Genomic DNA, 19,872 nt, shown 5'->3' on the forward strand with positions numbered 1-19,872 from the left:
GTTCTTGAAGCTGTCAGGATATAGAGAGAAATCCAACATGCCATGTAAGTTGTCAGAGTAGACAAGATTTGAGGCAAGAGAAGATCTGTGGCATGAGCAGCCTTACTGACATTTCTACCCTCATTCTATATGTATTTTGTATAAACTCTGCAGAGAGACTGCACTCCTGCCCATCATCCCATACACAGCTAGGAGTCCACATTCCTCTTACATATCAGAAGCTTCTACATGCATTTCTGCCTGCAAAGATCTGGGTATTATCACCTGTGGAACAGATGATTGATTGTGGGGTGGTGGGTGTCAGAAAGGACTATGTTTAGCCTTAAAGTTCATGATAGAACATGGGCCAGTGGTCCCTGGTATGTGCTAGATGCTGACCGTTTAGCATTTTATAGGTCAACACCAGTATTTAGAGAGAAGGTAGATCACTGGAGTAGTTGTCCAGTGTTTGTTCATCTTATATGACTCTGCTACCTAAAAGCATTCAATTTTAAAATCTCTGATATTTTACTCCCATCAGTACACTGCAAAATGTCCCTTAAATGTTCACTTTGGTTTGATATTCATAAACATGATTGCCAAGTGCACTCTTCACTGATATACAAAAAGTAGTGGAAATGGTTGAATTATTAACATAAATAAAAGCCTTCATTTGAACTCCTGTTATGCTTGAATTTCTAGTTTTGTGGCTCTCTGATCAAAGCTTAAATTCTGTGTGGAACAAAACTAGAGCTAAAAATTTAGACTTTCAACCTTGCGCAGAATTTTTTTAAAATGGCCATAGTACAGCCTCTTGTCCACCTGATATACAATGACTTTCCCTAAGCTCCGGGATTTCTTCACAGCTATTCACTTTCAAACCATGTCAAAATGCTTGGCAGATACTGCTGTACTCCACTGGCACAATGAATTTGTGGAGCTTCTGAGTTGGGAAGACCTCCCACACTACTATAATTAAGTTATCTTTCCTCCAAGGAGCTCCAAGTGAGAAACAGTACATGCTTCTCCCCTTGTCTGTGTTAGCCTCACAAGAGCCCTGTTAGGTTGAAAGGTGATGACTGGCCCAGCTAGTCTTCTATATTACACTGGCTCTCAATACATGCTATTCTCTCTGTATATTTTCAGCCATAATTTAAATTTCTTAGTGTTATTTTAACTCATGGTTGAGTCCTATTCAGAAGCATGGTTTGATGGCCTAGGAGCATATACATATGTCTGTTGTTACTCCCGCTGAGGAAGCCTAGAAATCTGAATTATGTAAATAAACTATGGAACAACTATGGAAAATGTGCCTTTCAGATGCCATGATATATCCCACTTTCTCACACAGCTTAGGTTGAATTCCTTCAAAAAAGCAATGGAAATACTGATGTAAACAAAGCAAACATTTTCTTTTTATAGTATTTTTGTTATGGTAACCTTTCCTCTTCTCCTTAATACGGTACTGCCCGATCACAAAACTAATGTTTATGTTGAATCAAAGTTTTAACGTCCTAAAAATACCAACCTTAACTTTTTCGGCCAGCGTGGGCGTGATTAATATTTCTCTGTCCCCTTCATCATACATGTGGAAGATGAGATTCTGCATCACATCACCTGCAACCCAGTTAATTTCATCCTGGTGTTGGATCTGCATAGCTTTTTCTCCCTCGATGCTAAAAATTTGTAATCTTGCAACAGATCTACTGGGAAGCAATTTAATAGTCTTCTCCAATGGTGGTACACTTTTACAACTCTAATAATAAAAAGGAGAAAGGAAAACAGAAGAAGTAACTGGAACTGTAGCACTTCACAGATACACTTACACTGATATACCGCAATCTAACCTCATGGTAACTTTATCTCTATATTGGTCAGTATGCTTCTTAATAATAATAATTATTATTATTTCTCCAGCCACTCTGGGCGGCTTCCAACAAAATATTAAAATACAATAGTCTGTCAAGCATTAAAAGCTTCCCTAAACAGGGCTGCCTTCAGATGTCTTCCAAAAGTCTGGTAGTTGTTTTTCTCTTTGACATTTGGTGGGAGGCGTTCCACAGGGTGGGTGCCACTACCGAGAAGGCCTTCTGCCTGGTTCCTGTAACTTGGCTTCTCGCAGTGAGGAAACCACCAGAAGGCCCTTGGTGCTGGACCTTAGTCTCCGGGCAGAATGATGGGGATGGAGATGCCACATGCTGGCAATCACAGGTGGCCAGACTGCTGTTTCACTCCTGTCCCACTTGCAAACTTCCCACAAGCATCTGGTTGGCCAGTGCGAGAAAAGGATGCTGGGCTAGACAGGCCACTGGCCTGATCCAGCAAACTTGTCTTATGTTTATCATTTTATTTTCTTACCATGTTATGTTCTGAAGACCAAAGGAAGATATTGCCAGAAAAAGGGCCAACAAATTGGATAGAAATAAAATAAAAAACTACACACACTAGACTAGCCAATATGGGAGACTGGGAAAATTACAAATGAAAGTCAGCAAGAAAAGCTGAATCAAGTGGTTTGGAGGCAAGGAATAAGCTGAGGAAGGGAGAGAATAGCTTTCTTTGAAGTTATAGTGTGTCCTGCCTATGAGCAGTACAGGAAGCTGATAGCACTTAGAAACATCTGACACCCAAATGAGAAATGAAGTTCATAGTAGGTGATGGATTACAAAGGAGACATTTTTTAGATGTGTTGTATGTGTATACAAGCAACCCCTGTGAAGAGAGAAATCCTGAACTTTCTAGTTTAAAAATAAGGGACTCATCAGGCCCCTTCAGTTTATGCTAGATGGTCCTGGGGTTCTGAGGGTCTTTTGATCTAAATGAGGGGTGAAATGGGTTGGAAATGCCTAATCATATTTATCAAGGACAACCAATTTCTCATTATTCAAAGATATCAGTAATCCAGAAGAATATAAGGGCAACTGCATACAGAGTAAGATAGGGTCACTTCCACTGATCCAGCCACCTGTGGAAAGAATTTCATGCAGCAATATTGCCCACATCTCAACCAATGGAAATTAGAGCATTCAAGTGCCATAGATCACTAAATGGCAACAAGTAGCAAAAACATTACAGCTATTTCAACTTACAGGTATTTCAAACCTTGCTTTAAGCATCTGATCTTTCTTTATATTCTCTACATGCAGAACTGGTCCAGTTAAGATATTTATCCCACCACTGCTGCAATCCACAGCATATATAGGAAGGCCTGGAGCTCCTGAAAACTAAAACAATCCCATCATAAATAAGAATTTTCATATCAATAGGTGGGCACAAAGCAGGGGTTGAGAACCTTTTTCAGCCTGAGGGTTGGATTTCCCCATTTTCAACCCTTCTGAGGGCTGCATGCTATTGATGGGTAGGGTCAAGAGGGGGAAAGCAGGCAGGGCAAGGGGCAAAAGTAGGCAGAGTAATGGATGAGACACTTTGTACAGTATGCTATGTTCCACACAGAGACACACTGTATCTTCTATCCAAGCAAGCAAGAGGCATTATTCCAATGCAATGACACATTTCAGCCAGGCAAAAGCATTCGAATAAAGCAGGGAGGGAGCCAGTGAACTGTGTGGTGGCCAGGGGAGTGTCCTGAGGGCCGGATATAAAAACTTGGAGGATCACAGTTCCCTACCCCTTGGATAAAGGTACTGAGTAATGGAATAAAAATCTCAGAAATAATTGAAGTACTTCGGGGGGGAGTTTTGTCATAAAGAAAAGGAAGAATAATTTTTATTAAGAAATTTTCATGACCGCCTATCACAAAAGCTAAGTTGATTCATTTAAATAACATCTTTATAAATTACGTTAATTCAAGCCCATTTGTGTTCTTTGTGAGAGATTCAACGTGCCACACCACATAAAATTAAAACTCTAGTACTTCCTGTACTATAATTAATTAATCTAATCTCAAGTTATTAAATAAGTAGTAGCACCAAGCCAAAGTACAAAGGACACAAGTCAACCCCTGAAACCAAAATAAATCCCTTCAAGCAAACAGGGAGCACCGCAGGGCAACAAAATGCATCAATGAAGAAAAAACTGCATAGAAAATCAGACGCTACTGTTTCCAAGAAACAACAGCAACAGACACCAAACAAACACCACTGAGAACTAACACAACAGCACACAAGAAGCACAAGTCTGAGCAAAGCTGAATAGCGTGGGACACAGGCTCTCCAGAGCGAAGGCAGAAGTAACCTGGAAGGGACTAGTTGGATATGAGCAAAGCCCCCTTAATCAGCTGCAATCCTGCCTTCAAGCATCAAATGGAAATCTCATTCCACCCAAGAACATTTTCACTCGAAGGAAGAAAGTAAAAGCAAAAATCTGCTCAGGAGTTTAAATATAAAAAAAATGTAACTGCAAACTTCAATTGCACAGTAACTTATAAAAATATTTTGAACATAGTAGTTAACTATGGCATATTTAAAATTACCCTGATACAAGGAAAGCGTTTGATGAATGGATTTGCAATGCTATTTTTCTAGAAAAGCTGGTGCTGGAACTTACCATGAACACCTCCCTAGTTCTCTTATAATGGCAATGGGGCCCACCTGAGAGGTGCTGGAACTGAGTTCTGGTGAGTTCCCGCTCAAAAATGAAGCAAGGGGGCAAGGAAGACAATCTCTAATTCATTTCTGAGGAAGGATGGGCCTCTACCCTCGAATTTTTTATGCTTGTATGCAGTGTCAGAGGCAATTTTTCCGTAATATAATACTGAGATAACTGCACTAGTCCAATTGTCCAATTGCACTAATGTCATATTTTTAAAGAAGAAGAACAGAAGCTGTTGACCTACCTTGCAATGAACTATTAGTTTTGGTTGTGCTGTTATGTTGCCTACTTCATCCAGCACTTCAACCTGGAAAGGAAATGCTGTTCCATTTTCAATTTTCAATGTGTCAGTGTCTGGTTTGACATTTAGCTGCCATGGTGGACCTGTTTATAAACTAAAGTTTAGTTTCTGTTTTCAAACAACAACCAAGACAGCTTTAAAAAAGTCAAAAACATTTTTTTAAAAAAATTGCTATACAGCAAGTTTTAAGAATAATTTCCAAGTTTTTATTCAATGGAACTGAAAACACCAATTTAGTTGTACAGAAGGTAACATTTATGGTATCATCACTTAAGGCATAAATTGGATTAATATTATGTTGGGGGGGGGAATCTCCCCTCAAAATTACGTTTAAGAGAAACTGGTTTTGAGGTATACCTTCTGGGATGAGACCACATAATACGATGTTACATCTGATTATGGCTCCAGAACAGACACCTATTTTTATTTAATTCAAACTTTAAAAAAAAAACTTCCATAGAGACTTTCATTTTTTAATAAACCATTCAACAATCACCAGAGTGGAATACAGAAATGAAATATAAAACCTGATATGGATCATAAAATAGCATTAAATAAAGAACAACCAGAATTAAACCTGCAGAAATAGAGTCATTTGGAAAGGGTTGGTAGAAAAGAAAATATTCCAGCAAGCATCAAAAACAACATTGGGGCTTACTTCAGTTCAAAGGAAGTGAATTCCAGAGCCAGGTACCACAACTTTACTGTAGGGGCATCTTATATCATCAATAGAGCTTCATCAAGACATGTAACTAATTGGGGTGTGATGTAGGAAGATAGATAGCTTCTTTGATACCCTGGTCCAGAACTATAAAGGGCCCTATATAACAGTAGTAAAATCTTGAATCTAGCTTATTAACAAATTGGCAGTGACATGCTACCAATAGGTTGTCCCAGAGAGCAGAAGTATTTTTTACCAGCTGCAGCTTCTAGACCAAATTCAAGGACAGGCCCATGTAAAGTGGATCACATTAATGAAGTCATATGTTTCAAACATTTCACTAACCTGGAAGAAGTTTAATTTTCAAAATTTGGGATTCCTCCTTCAGGCCAGGAAGAGTAACTTTCAGATTGAAGTTCTATTGAAAAATATGATTTTAAAAGTCAATGTTAAATAATGCCCATGAATTTTTTGTGTTCAGTTTTCAAAGTGAATAATCCTGTAAAGCAATTATATATTTCCACCGCCTAGGAAATGACTTAAAATGTTCCACTTTTAATCTTTACTCTTGTCTAATACCCTCAGCTACTTAACTGAGGTTCTTAACTGAGGCTCCTTCTATTTCAAAATCCTACATTAAGACACACTTACAGTAATCCCAACATAAGTAAGTGGTACTTGAAACAGTGGTAAGGAAATTGCACCCAGGGAAGGTGGACGGGGGGGGGGGGCAGGGCACAGAGGAAGCTCCCTGAGGCTTGCCTCACAAAATGGGGCAGGGGGCGCACTCACTCACCACAGTCCAGGAGAGTTGGTGACAGCATTGCCCATTGCCACCCACCCTCTGTCGGAGCTGCCAGGCTGACGCCTCACAGCCTCACTCTGCCCCTTGGGTCAGGCTTGACCTGGGGATGGTGGTGCCATGGCTGGGCGCCACATGCGCCCACAGTCTTTCGTCTTCTCTGGTCAGGGCTGACTTGGGGATGGAGCTGCCGTGGGGGGCACACTCGGTGAGGAGAGGGGTGGCAGCTCTGTGCCATGGACTCCCCACTCTTTCCCAGGGTCAAACGTGACCTGGATGTGGAGTTGAAGCAGAGCTGAGGCTGGGCACGAGGAAGCTGCCTCGCACGCCAAAGCCAGGTTCTGATGGGAGCCTGTTGTGAGGGCGCCTAGTTGTGCCCCCTCCAGAAAATGTGAGCTGGGGCAACAGGCCACCCGCTCCCCCTTAGACTTGAAGGACTTCTAGACTACTTGACTTAATACTCTACAAACTAATAATTGAATAGAAAACATATAGAAAATATTTTAGATAAATATTTTAATTCTTATGAAAAACAACTATGATTCTTTAGAAAACAAGTATGCAGCCACATATTTATTAAAAATAAACAATGCATTTTTGCCATAATTCAACTTACCTTTCCCTGGTTTACCAGGCCTTTAGCAGTTACACCCTTAATGGCACAATTTGGTCCTTTATCTATTTCTTCATACTGTAATGTTAAGCCACTACAAACACAAGTGAAAATAATTTTAAGAACTAAAGTGACCATTTTAAAATTGCAACTAAATAATACATAATGTGGAGTTACCCATGAGGGCTCTTTCTGAATATACAGAATATTATGTGATGATGAGTGACCCTTCTCATTCACTTCAGAAGACTAAAATTCCAGAAGCTTCTGAAACCTCTACTGTGGATCAGCCCAAAAGTAAGGAATAAGCAAAATGCAAAACTGTGGACTTGCTATTTTAACATTGCACAGAAAAGAGAGGGCTACTATCAGGACGCGGGTGGCACCGTGGTCTAAACCACTGAGCCTTGGGCTTGCCGATCAAAAGGTTGGCAGTTCGAATCCCCGCGATGGGGTGAGCTCCCATTGCTCAGTCCTAGCTCCTGCCAACCTAGCAGTTCGAAAGCACGCCAAAAAGTGCAAGTAGATTAATAGGTACTGCTCTGGCGGGAAGGTAAATGGTGTTTCTGTGCACTGCTCTGGTGATGGTGTTCCATTGTGCCAGAAGTGGCTTAGTCATGCTGGCCACATGACTTGGAAAAACTGTCTGCGGAGCAGACAAACACTGGCTCCCTCGGCCTGTAAAGCGAGATAAGCACCGCAACCCCAGAGTCATTCGCGACTGGACTTAACTGTCAGGGGTCCCTTTACCTTTTCTGTCAGGATGACTATGGGGAACAACTCCCCACCAGAGGAAAATTAAAGGCCCAGGGCCCAGGTGTCTGTCTATAATCAGAAACACTATTTTCTTGGTTTGGGAATGGTAACACCCTGTCCAGATTGGGAACTGCTGCAAAATATTCAAATTGCCTAGTTTTTTTTTTGGGGGGGGGGGCACTGCACTTTGTACACTGTATAAGACAGCTCAAAAGAATGATAGACATTTCAGTTAAATAGGTAAAGATTATGGCTTAATTCCATATTTTAGGGACACATCCTCTTAACCCAAGATACCTGAAATATTGTCTCACTCCTGTATATTCTCAATAGATCACTGTCTAGCATCACTGCTTTTCACTGTAGGCAAGAAAAATACTGAGACACTGCTCCTTCTAATGAAATTAGTCTTTTCTCCTGAACTAGATGGGAGGAATCTCCCATCAGCATACAGAATCCTTCCATGTTAAAACTACTGTGAAAAATCCCAGTTTAAGAACTCCATTCATTTTCCATGGGTAAAAAGCCTCAGTTGTGATACAGCAAGCACCTGTAACCTCCTCCTGCATTAACACCATGTAACCTCAAAACTGTGTAATAATTCAAGAGACGATTTCTTAGTTTTTGGTGCAAAGGAGACAGATCACTAATTTCTGAAATGAAAAGCACCTAGCTGTGTGTGCACAACATTTATTTGGGACCCACTGGATTGGGGAAAACAGAGAAAATACAAATCTTTATTTAAGAATACTAAATAAACAAAATAATTAAAATGACAGTTACCTAGCCTCAAGAATTGGCACAATATCATCCGTCAGATGAGTAGCATGACCAAATTCATCCCGGACATCTAGAGGAATATTGAATGGATGCCCAACTCGAAATGGGAGATCCAAAAGACCTATTGAAAACTTCTGAGGTTTGCCCTCTGTGGTAGATTGGGGGGGGGAACAATGTTATTACAATGAAACTGTTTAGTGGATTAATTCTAGTCATTCTTCACCCATCTGAATACAGCCTGAATGCTTCAACTCATTTATATTTTATTAACACTTTCAATAACGTTTTCAACATTTAATCCAATTTTAAATAGAAAAATAGTATTTTACTGAGTGTGTCACAGCTAACTTCTGCATGCAAAGAACAGGCTGACTGGTTAAAATACAACAACAGTATTAACCTTACCTATTATATTAAATTTAAATGTTTCTGATGGAAGAGGTCTTACTGCAAAAGTGTCGGCATTGCTTTCATTCAACACCACTTGCAGTTTCAATGTGTAGGATCCAAGTTTAGTAATATTTTCTGTGTATAATCAGAAACAAAGTTTAAAATGAAATAATCAAAATATTGCTCAACTGTAAGGTAGATTTAAAGCAAAAACACTCACCCATTTTTTTGAACCAGTAAGGCCATTTACCCCCATGCTGACTGATATGGGAAATGATTTCCTCATCTCCATCATGGGCTTAAATAGGGGGAAGAAAGAAAACACATATAAAAATTGTGCTAAAGTATCTTTAAATGCATTAGGTTGCAAACAAATAATACAGGATATATGTGTATTTTGATAATAATATTAACTAAATAAGGGGTTACTCTGCCCACACCAGTGCTGTGTCTACTTAAAAAAACAACCCCACACTAGTTTTGTTGCTGTCTTCAAAACTGGTGCTCTTTGGGGGGGGGGGTGCCAGATAAGGCCTCCAAGTCAGGGGATAACCACCCCTACATTAACAGTTTGGTGAAGGTGAACTGAGAACTAAATTTAAAGTGATGTAGGCTTGATTCAGCCCCAGCCATGTTATTTAAAGTGACACTGATTTTGCTTAAATGTCCCCTAATGGAAACCAACAGGATTAGAAAATTAGGCAGCTGGCAGGAAATGTAGAGATTCACTACTTTTTTGAACGCCTTCGTAGCTGAATGAAAAATGGTAGTTGCTAGGAGCCTAATCTTCCTCTCACCTCTTGTGCCTTTGCACAAGGTCAAAAATAACCCTACTTTGCATCCCAGCTCCATCTGGAACTTGGGGTGAGGAAGGTCGTCCCTTTCCAGGTAGGCTGACTGAATTCTAGGAAAATTAAATGAATGATGAATTTTTAAAGCATGACTTAAAAGTTTCCTATTGCTATTTCTTCATGTTTCCTAAAGGTTGGTGCGAATTTGGCCACTAAATAATGTTAATTAGCAACTAAACATAGTATTAATGTTGTTTCATTCTCATAATTAAGCCTTGCATCTCTTAGTAATACTGTATACATTTTGCATACTTTCCCTTTTTTCCCCCTACAAAGGATATATTTTAAATATATTCCTGTATAGGGTCTTTCTTACTACTAGCACCCGTGAGTCTGCAATGTTAACAGCACAATCCAATTTACTTAGAAGTATATCCACTTGAGTTCAATGAGGACTTTCTTCCAAATAAGTGAGCACCAGACTGCTGCTTAAATATGGGAATATAGGAACATATACAATGCACAATTTTATATTCTTTTTCCAGAGTTGCTCCTTCTGTCCTTACCCTCACAAAATGTAGCAAAGAAAAATGAAGTGCCCATGACTGATGCACAGAAGAATAGTTGATTGCTTTAGTCTGCCCAGAAACAGCTAACACAACCTTGTAAATAAATCCTCTAAAGTTAGTAGCCTGCAAGAAAATTACTAGCCTGAAATGTGCTGGCTAAGTCAGCATGGCTAGTAGCTAGGGAGTGGGAGTCTAACAACACCTGGAAGGCCATAGATCCCCCACTGCTGCTTTAGAGGAATATATTTTAAAATGAATCAGGACTTTAAGTGTTAACACATGAGATATTGTGTTATCCTAATGCAGAGCTTTCCAAACCGTGTGTCGCGACACATTAGTGTGGCAGCTGCATTATAATAATTTATTATTTATACGCCGCCCATCTGGCTGAGTTTCCCCGGCATTGTGTAGGTGTGTCACATGAAAGCTTCCCACGCTCCTCCCGGGACTAGAAAGTGGTTAGTTTGGTTTGCTAGTAAAACTGAATTGCTGTGCCACAAAATGATGCATGTCTAAAAAATGTGTCACCAACATGAAATGTTTGGAAAGCTCTGTTCTAATGGCTAGTGTATCAAACCTCAATATAATAATGGTTTAAAATAATCTAATGAAAACAGATTGCATTCTTACAATGAAAAATGACCTTAAGTTCCACAAGCAATTTCTTCGCTGCTCCATGACCTGACCCTGGAAGCTTTTGCATAGGCTCTCCTTTTTTATTCAATATTTCAATTCTTAGTGCTCCTATAAATAAAAAAAACAGAACACCCCCCAAATACATTAAACACATCCACGTGTAAGTTCTTTTCAAACTCCACTTGTCCATAAGTAATATTTAAATTACACTACAAATTAGATACACACATGGTCCATAGAAGTGGATTGGTAGAACATGATATTCCAACCCCCTTCTCTCCTTAGCAGCCTCTCCAAAAGTCAGAGAACCCTCTTGAAAGAGCCAGTGTGGTGTAGTGGTTAAGAGCGATAGACTTGTAATCTGGGGAACCGGGTTCACGGCTCCGCTCCTCCACATGCAGCTGCTGGGTGACCTTGGGCTAGTCACACTTCTCTGAAGTCTCTCAGCCCCACTCACCTCACAGAGTGTTTGTTGTGGGGGAGGAAGGGAAAGGAGAATGTTAGCCACTTTGAGACTCCTTAAAGGGAGTGAAAGGTGGGATATCAAATCCAAACTCTTCTTCTTCTTCTTCTTCTTCTTCTTCTTCTTCTTCTTCTTCTGTGTTGTGTTGGGAGAGACAAATGCTTGAAAATCAGGCAGAGACACTTTCCATAAGTGCTAGTTCCCTTCATGGAAGTTGCCTCTACCTGATTATTGATGACCCCACTTCCTCCTCAGTCTCCTGTGCCATAGCTCATATTATTCAGGAGGATCCTTCTAGGAGGTATGATGAGCTGCTGGTGGGAGGAATGTCACTTCTTTCTAGATCCAGCCCTTTATCATTAACACATACCTATGGTAGCTCCTGCAAGCTTAGTTTCATTTGGTAATAATTCATCTCCATCGGGCCATGTTACTGACAACCTATCAGGAAGCCTAATTAAAAAAAAAAAGTTATTATTTACATTTTCTGGCACTGCAAGCTTTAATCAATTAAATCTGCTAGATTAATTCATTTAAACAATGTTGTGAACTGCTCTGAGATCTACAGATGAAGGGCGGTATACAAATTTAATAAATATAAACACAGCCTGCATATTTTTGAATTAACAGGTTAGCTTTTCATTGGCTTATATAAACTTACTTGGAAATTTCCTCTTCAATGTATTTCTTCACTGCTTTGTTGGAAACGGAACGATCAAGTTTGCATATTGGTATAACCTTGATTTCATCATAGAGTCCCTCGGGTTCCTGAAAAGTTAAGCTACTTATTTATAAATGACTTCCGATAAGGAAGCATAGAATTAAATTATATCTGGATTCAGATACATAGAACTTTATATCATCATGGGCAGAACAATCCAATGAGGGCTGGAAGTGGTAAATCTGTGCCCCTGGAACCAACAAATCCTGAGTCTACCCAATCTTACGTTGGCTAGGGCAGAAGGTGCAGGGTTGGAAAGTAGAGGAAAAGAATTATGCTAGCATCAGGGCTGATATTTTTTCACAGTCAGGGGAATTAGGAGGGTCCAAATCCTCCTCAGGTTAGCCTCCACCATGCTGCGCTTTTGCTCTCTCTACCATTGAAGCATTAATTGTGGTTCTGTGCCTGTGAGGGGGTTTCCAAGAGACTCATAACATTCTGCAGTGGCTCCCTGCTTGTGGAATGCTCCCCCCAGGGAGGCTTGCCTGGTGCCTTTGTTATATAACTTTAGGTGCCAGGCAAAAACGTTCCTTTTCTCTCAGGCCTTTGGCTAATTTAAAAAGCCATAGGTTGTATAGAGGTGGTTATTGCTTTATTTGCTCCTGTGGTATGTATTTTTCTATTGTAAATTGCTCTGTGATTCTTGGTTGAAAGCTGGGCTGCCCTCCCCGAGACTGCAGGATTAAACGTTATATTAAATTCAATATAAAATAATATATTATATAGTACAGTACTTAAGTACAGGGCTGTCACCTCTCTTTGCTGTTATCTAAGAGATATGAAGATCTGGGAGGAAAGTAGGTTAAAAGAACTGTTATCTATAATGGAGGGGCTAAAAGCCTTATTATCAAATAAAATGTGAAATGGGTCAAGTGCAGCTATCTTTTCTCTAATATCTCTAAATCAGACAAATAATAAGCAAGCTAATAAAAAGCTGAGCATCATTTAGAGATTTGTACAAATTTTTAACAATTTTAGCTGTAATCGGTTTGACTTGCATATAATTACCGTATTTTTCACTCTATAAGACGCACTTTTTTCTTCCTAAAAAGGGGAAATGTCTGTGCATCTTATGGAGTGAATGTGTGGTCCCTGGCAGCAGAGGAGCTGGGGACTTTGGTTCCCAGGGCGGCAGGGGCATGGCATGTCACCTGTGCGAGTGTCCTAATGGCGGCGCCCGCGCGAGGGGGTAAGGAGAGGTGAGGCAGGGGGAGAGGGCTTTAGAATACGCTTTAGAGTTCCCTCCATCTGAGGGGCTCTGTGACTTGCATGAGAGCAGCCAGAAGCCAGCGTGGAGGGGGATCTTTCTCCCTCGCATGCTCTGTCAAATTGGGACGGGGAGCTTCCGCCAAACAATATATTTGCCTCTCACCCTGAGGCTTAGCTGCCAGATGCCTATGTGTGTCTGAAGGCTCTGAAGGAGACGTTGCCCAGAAGTAGAGGAAACGGGTCTCTTTATCCCTTGGATGAGCAAGCAAGGCTGGCAGGCAACACACCTGGATTTTGTTTGCAAGGCAAGGCATCGACCTTCAATTTTGCTCTGTTTTTGCTTTGCATTTTTATGTTGTGATCTTCGGATGGAGGGCAGTATACAAATTAACAACAACAACGCCTGATCTAGACAAGCGCTCTCTCTCTTTCCACCCCCCTCCCCTGGCATCCTCTTTCCCAGGGAGCGGATGTAGAATGCCAGGCCAGAGAGAGAGAGAGAGAGAGAGAGAGAGGCTACCGCCAGAGCCGAGTAATGTCTGAGCCGCCAGGAAAGCCAATGAGGTTAATTTCACTGCTGCTGCTGCTGCTGCCGCCACCTTTGGATACAGGCTGACTGAGCTGCAGGCTCTGTCCGGTTGCTAAGGCTCCAGCGGGAGAAGGTGCGTCTTATGGTCAGGTGCGTCTTATGGAGCGAAAAATATAAGCTTCATGGAAGACTTTCAAAGAAATTGTTACCTCTAATCTAATTAAATCACTTAATCAGTTTACAACTTTTGACTATTCACTTACCAAAGCTATCTGAACCTCTCCTCCTGTAGCATACACATCTCCATCATGATCTCCATATAGAAAAAATTTCCTTATTCTGCCATAGAGTAATGGAACTGTTTTAATTGTTTTTACCTAAGACACAAACAGAAGTTCGTTGTTTTTTTTACTGTACTCTTTACAGATTTAATTTAATCCTAGAAATAATATTTGGTGGATCCATTCATTCTGCATGAACATACAACAACAAAGACTAGCTAACATATAGTGGTGCCTCGGGTTACATACGCTTCAGGTTACAGACTCTGCTAACCCAGAAATAGTGCTTCAGGTTAAGAACTTTGCTTCAGGATGAGAACAGAAATCGTGCTCTGGCGGCGCGGCGGCAGCAAGAGGCCCCATTAGCTAAAGTGGTGCTTCAGGTTAAGAACAGTTTCAGGTTAAGAACGGAGCTCCGGAACAAATTAAGTACATAACCTGAGGTACCACTGTAGTTCTATTTACTGTAATTCTTCAGTAGCCAAAAACAGTATTGGTAAAAGCATCTCCTGCATGCAAATGCAATTTGGTATGTAAAAGTTCTTCTCCAAATGAGAACCCACTGCATGGTGAAATACAGAGCTTACACTATGTTATGAACTGGAGTTGGGGGCGGGGGGGGGACTGTTTAAGAGGTTCCAAGTTTATTCCAAAGACACAGTGCATCATTTCTAAAAAAAACCTCTGTTTACCATGCTGGTTCAACAGCACAGAGTGTTTAGGGGAAAAAAGTTGTTTGCGGTCTATATTCTGTTAGGGGATACAGTAAAAACTGTTCTGGTTGGGAATAAACCTTCCCACGTATCATAGTGACAGGCATAGCTTGTTCGTGACACTAGCTGGATACCAACATGAAACTGGAACTTTAAAAAAATATCACTGGGAAGAAAGTTTGTGTATTCATTATTTATAAAAGTTAATACTTTCAAAAACACTTATTTTATCTCTTCTATCTTTTCATTTTGAAATGTTTTAAAAATAATTAAATTTAGTTGTGATTTTGAAACCCAAGTTGTTAGTAAAATAATGGAGCTTTCTGCAGTCTGCTCCAGCCTTGAAAGTAACAGTTCAATCTAGCAAGCCTTAGCAACCATTTATCTGAAATGTGTTTTCCCTACAGAGGCTGAAACAAAGAAGCAAGGCTGTGGGCTAATGGGTGGGAGGTGTGAAGGTCAAGTTTCAGCCCGGTGATGCAGGTAATGTGGGCTAGACCCTAACTCTGAGCCTGAAGTATGTTTCCATGCATGTGAAGAGGACAATACAGAGACATTTTTTTATATCTAGAACCAGGATTTAATGCTGCTTTGCCATCTTATGGCATTCTGGATCCTGTGGGATAGGACTTTTTTCTCCATCCCATATCTCCATAAAGGCAGTTCTCCCTCTGATCCCTTTTGGAGAAGGCTACACCAACCCACAGAGGCAACATGTGTCTTTCTCTCACACCTCACCATTTCCCTGTTTATCACTGCCACAAGGATTTCCTGAGAAGGATCCTTGGTGTGGGTATCACAAAATCCTTTGTGGGGGATGGGGGTGGGCTAGTCTGCTTAGATAGGAAACTGGAAAGATGAGTTCTCCTATTTCCCTTTTCTGAGGGATAGCATTTCATTAGGGAGAGATACCACAGGCTGTGTAAAACTTGGTTAGGAGAATAAAGCTTTTACATGCTCGTGTTTTGAAAGTTTACTTGTCCTTATGTTCCTTTACAAAGGAAGTTCTGGGGCTGTGTATCTCAGGTTTGATCACCTTGACACACACAGTGTGATGGCCTGGGATTTGGACTCGGAGGCTGAACCTGAGGAATCCCAGCCTGCACTGGATTCCCCGCCTCCAGAACCAGCTGAGCTGGGGCTGGGGCTTGAGCCTGAAGGGTCCTCACCTGTGCAGGATCCTCAGGTGCAGGCACCAGCTGAGTCTGCTCTGGCTCCTGAGGTGATGGAGGACCCATTGCCTGCAGGTGCTCCACTCTCAGCACCATCAGGGGAAGAGGAGGTTGCCTCTGGGTCCGGTAACCCTCCAGCCTCTCCTGAGCTGCAGAGCCTCAGGGCAGAGAGGCGGAGGGAACTAAGTTCCCACAGGAGGAGTGCTCGCCTCCAGGCCAGGAGAGGCAAGTCACCTGTGGACCGGGACCGCCCTATGCCTGGGGGCAGATAAAAGCCAGCCAGCCCAGTCCTAGGTTGCGGGAGCAACATTGTTGGTAGCCTGTTCCTGCCTGCTAGAGCTCCTGACCTCACCTGACTCCCTGCCTTGGACCCAGCTTCTGCTTTGACGGACTGCCTCCCTACTGCACCCTTGACCTCGGACTGGACTCGGACCTCGCCTCACAGTTACCCACGGGACCAGCAAACACAGCAAGGCTGATGCTTTTCAAGTTAACAGTTCAGTTCTGATCCCCAAACTGGGTTGTAGTAAGAGGGGGGAAGTCCTGTTTTGCAAGTGGAAACCCATGTGCTGATGGGGTACGTTTGTAGTTATCAGAGGCAACAGCTGGTAGTGATAATTAATAAATGCCTTGTTGAGACTTTTTTGCTGCCTTCAAAGAAGTCCCAGATTATCCCAACAGGCTTTGTTAATTTATAAAAACAATAAAATGGAACACATTAACACTGAAGAGGGGTGAGCATCAATATTCACCTTGGGTTGCAACACTCACCCACTCACACCCTGCTTGCCAAAACATTGTCTCATTGATTTTCCCCTTGAAGAAGCAGGCTTGCAATTTGTGGCTAGTCCTAGATTCAGCCTTGTATCTAGGCACGCATGTGGCTATTGGGCGCCAGAAGTGCCTTTCCACCTCATAGGCTGATGGGCCACTCATCTGAGATTAGGATATGCAGCTACAGCAACAGATGTGTTAATTACATATAGGTTATATTTCTGCAATGTGTTAAATTTGGGCTACGTTTGAACAATCTTTTGAAACTTCGATTGATTCAGAACACAACTGCAAGAATGAGGGAGCATGTTTTGGGGGGTTTAAGATCCAGTTTTAGGGCAGTGTTCAAACAGCTAACTTTACACATCATCTGCAACAGCTGTGTTGTTTGCTAATTTGTTTCTGGGCATAATTAAAGTGTCTATCTATCTACTGCTTGATTGCAATAAAACCACTAAGCCATTTACAAGGAATATTAGAATTATCAGTAAAAAAAAGTATTGTGACATCATGGGTTCATAATGATACTGTGATTTTAATTGTTCTAAGACACCCAGAGGGATATGTATGCATTACAAGGGTGGGGTAGAAATGCTCACATCAATAAAAACATTTAAAATATTTTTTTTTACAGTAGCAATAATTTAATCCTAAATTAGCTTTTTATAACATAAAATAATATATAACATCAATATTTTTGTCTGCATTATACAGGATAAGCAACAAAGTACTTCTATTTCCCCAGCAAACATTCTTTTAAAAGCATATTATAATTTTATTTGTTGCATTCAAATCTGTGTTAGGCCATCTTTAAAAAGTGTCATCAACAAGCAATTAACTTACCAGCTGCCCAGCTTTGTATGTCTTTCCATCCCATTCTATTGCCAAATATGTAGACCAGGGACTCTGCAAGCGCTTAGAGTGCAGCTCAGTGCGTGTAATTATTTCTTTGAAGTGTGTGAATTTTATTTGTTTGTCATGTTTTTCATGGCACTCCTTGAGCCACAATGAAAAGTCTCTGTCAATTTTCATTCTTTGCTCCTGTGAAGAATTTTGAACATGTATTAGAGTAACTGTAGTTCAGCCTTTATGACTGTCTGAAGGTGCAGTCTTGTGCAGGCCTCAGCTTCAATTAGTCATTATTTAAAATTACGAAGAGACAAGGTGTGGCAATTTTAATTACCCACAATGTTCCTGACCTAGCATCACTTGGCCACTGAGGGGAATTAAAAAGGTGACTAGACCCATCTGCTCAGTACTACTACTAAAGCCAGGAAAGCCTCCCAAGATCCATTGATGAAGTAGGGAAGGAACCTACCACAAAGTACTTTGCCCAGGGCCCCTTCAGACTAAGAGCCAGCCCCAACATTATGGTAACACATACCAAACTCCTCAAATAAAGTTAGGCAATGTAATTGTCTTAGGCAATGTAATTTAAAAATCTAAAGTACGTCAATAAAAATACAGAAAGCTCACATATAATGGTTCTCTTAATTTATTTATCCAATTGTGACAAGCAATTAAATTGAACAAGTATTACCTGTCCATTGACGATTCTTGTAAAAATTGTGTTTCTGTCTTTTAACTTCAATTCCAAATCCATGAAAGTGAGTTTGTTTGTGCTGACCTGAAATCTGTCATTTGTAAATAACACACCAGAAATTCTGTTGTAACATTCAGATGGGGCAAGACCTCTCTTGGGCAGAGCACACCACTCAAAGCTTAGGGAGAAAGGCAATGATTAGAAACTTTTACAAAAATAAAAAAAATAAAAAATGTAAATTATTGCATAGGCATAATCTTACTTCTCAACAGTTGTGTATGGTATTAGTCTTCCATTCCAAAAACATTCAAAAATAGGCCTTTTCCCTCTTGCTCCCTTTTCTATTACATAGCATTCTTCATCATCATTGTCATCTTTTAATTCTAAATTGAAAAATGAGTGTCAAATTACAAAGGAATGCAAGGACAGAAGACATTGTTCTCCAAAATAGAACATTAAACCACTATTTCTAATTATTTATTAGTCATACAGTTTCCCCTCAAATATGCAGCAAACTAATAAAAGTTATTCAACACTGGTAAGTGAAGTAAAGTAAAGTAAAGTTTGTACAGCTTAATACCCAGTGACCCAATAGGCTTCATGGTTTTCTCCCTTGTCATACAAGGCAGGAAACAGATCACCCTAAAAGTTTCAGCCAAACATCCCCATCAACCTTAGGTGCACTTTACAGCATAATAATTTCAGCTTGTAGAATTATATATATGTGTAATTATAGCCCTGTCCTTCGCCATGTAGCCTGCCCCAAGGCAGGTTACCTTCAAGCTCAATACTACAAGTTAACTAAGTAAAACCTAAACTGAATTAAGCTGAATGAAGAGCAGACAGAAACAACAACATTGCAGTGAAGAATATTCTAATCTCATCCTCCAGTCCCAATTGCCAGTGCAAAAATGTGTGGCTTGACCAGTTGTTGAAATGTATACAGTGACGAAACCAGATGCACCTCAGAAGGCATTCAACAGCCGAGTGGCTACCATAGAGAAGGTCTTCTCAGGTACTGCCACTTCACAAACTTCACAGCACAGCAGAACTGCCAACAAGGCCTCCCTTGCAGATCTCAAAAACTGGTGCCGGGCTCCCGAGGGTCACGCAGAGCTGCGCGGACCCCGGGAGGGCAGGCAGCTCTGCGCGACCCCCCGGAGCCCGGCACCAAGCCGCGCCGGCCTCCGGAGGGTCGCACAGAGCTGCGCGGACCTCGGGAGGGTAGGTGAGACCACTTCAGTGCAGTGTTCCCCGCTCCCAAGCTAAAGAGCTGCACAAGGAGGATGCAAATAGTATTGAGAAATAGTATGAAAGTTACCCAACTTACTTGAAGGAAAGCAAGGATCATCAGGATAGGTCTCTTTATCATACAAGAAAGGGTGATAGCGTATAACACCTTCCACTACACCGTCTCCTTCAACTTTCGCCTTGAACTCAAAACTATCCGCTGCTGTACTTATATATAATGTCTGCATATCATTGTCAATTTCTCTAAGATTCACAATCTTAGGTGTCTTCCCTTTTTCATACATTGAAATCTACAAATAAACAACAAATAAATGCAAGTTCCTCCTATAAATGTTGTTTGTTGCCATGGTCATCAAGAGGCAGAAATAATACAAACTTAACAGCATG

General features: G+C 41.0%; 1 protein-coding gene across 1 annotated transcript in view; it reads right to left on the reverse strand.

The window, feature by feature from the left end:
• The window catches only part of SMCHD1 (structural maintenance of chromosomes flexible hinge domain containing 1), a 64,604-nt gene that overhangs the window by 35,151 nt on the left and 9,581 nt on the right, over positions 1 to 19,872 (reverse strand). The window contains exons 10-25 of the mRNA XM_082235180.1: positions 19,565 to 19,775; positions 18,497 to 18,617; positions 18,232 to 18,412; positions 17,535 to 17,732; positions 14,015 to 14,128; positions 11,954 to 12,060; positions 11,663 to 11,745; positions 10,824 to 10,937; positions 9,054 to 9,131; positions 8,849 to 8,968; positions 8,447 to 8,591; positions 6,911 to 7,001; positions 5,838 to 5,910; positions 4,775 to 4,914; positions 3,069 to 3,203; positions 1,508 to 1,735 (exon numbers count right to left, since the gene is read on the reverse strand). Coding sequence (XP_082091306.1) covers positions 1,508 to 1,735; positions 3,069 to 3,203; positions 4,775 to 4,914; positions 5,838 to 5,910; positions 6,911 to 7,001; positions 8,447 to 8,591; positions 8,849 to 8,968; positions 9,054 to 9,131; positions 10,824 to 10,937; positions 11,663 to 11,745; positions 11,954 to 12,060; positions 14,015 to 14,128; positions 17,535 to 17,732; positions 18,232 to 18,412; positions 18,497 to 18,617; positions 19,565 to 19,775 — 2,139 coding nt within the window. The remainder of the gene's footprint in view (positions 1 to 1,507; positions 1,736 to 3,068; positions 3,204 to 4,774; positions 4,915 to 5,837; positions 5,911 to 6,910; positions 7,002 to 8,446; positions 8,592 to 8,848; positions 8,969 to 9,053; positions 9,132 to 10,823; positions 10,938 to 11,662; positions 11,746 to 11,953; positions 12,061 to 14,014; positions 14,129 to 17,534; positions 17,733 to 18,231; positions 18,413 to 18,496; positions 18,618 to 19,564; positions 19,776 to 19,872) is intronic.

This window comes from Podarcis vaucheri (genome assembly GCF_965113315.1).
Source record: "Podarcis vaucheri genome assembly, chromosome: 8".
Taxonomy (NCBI): domain Eukaryota; kingdom Metazoa; phylum Chordata; class Lepidosauria; order Squamata; family Lacertidae; genus Podarcis; species Podarcis vaucheri.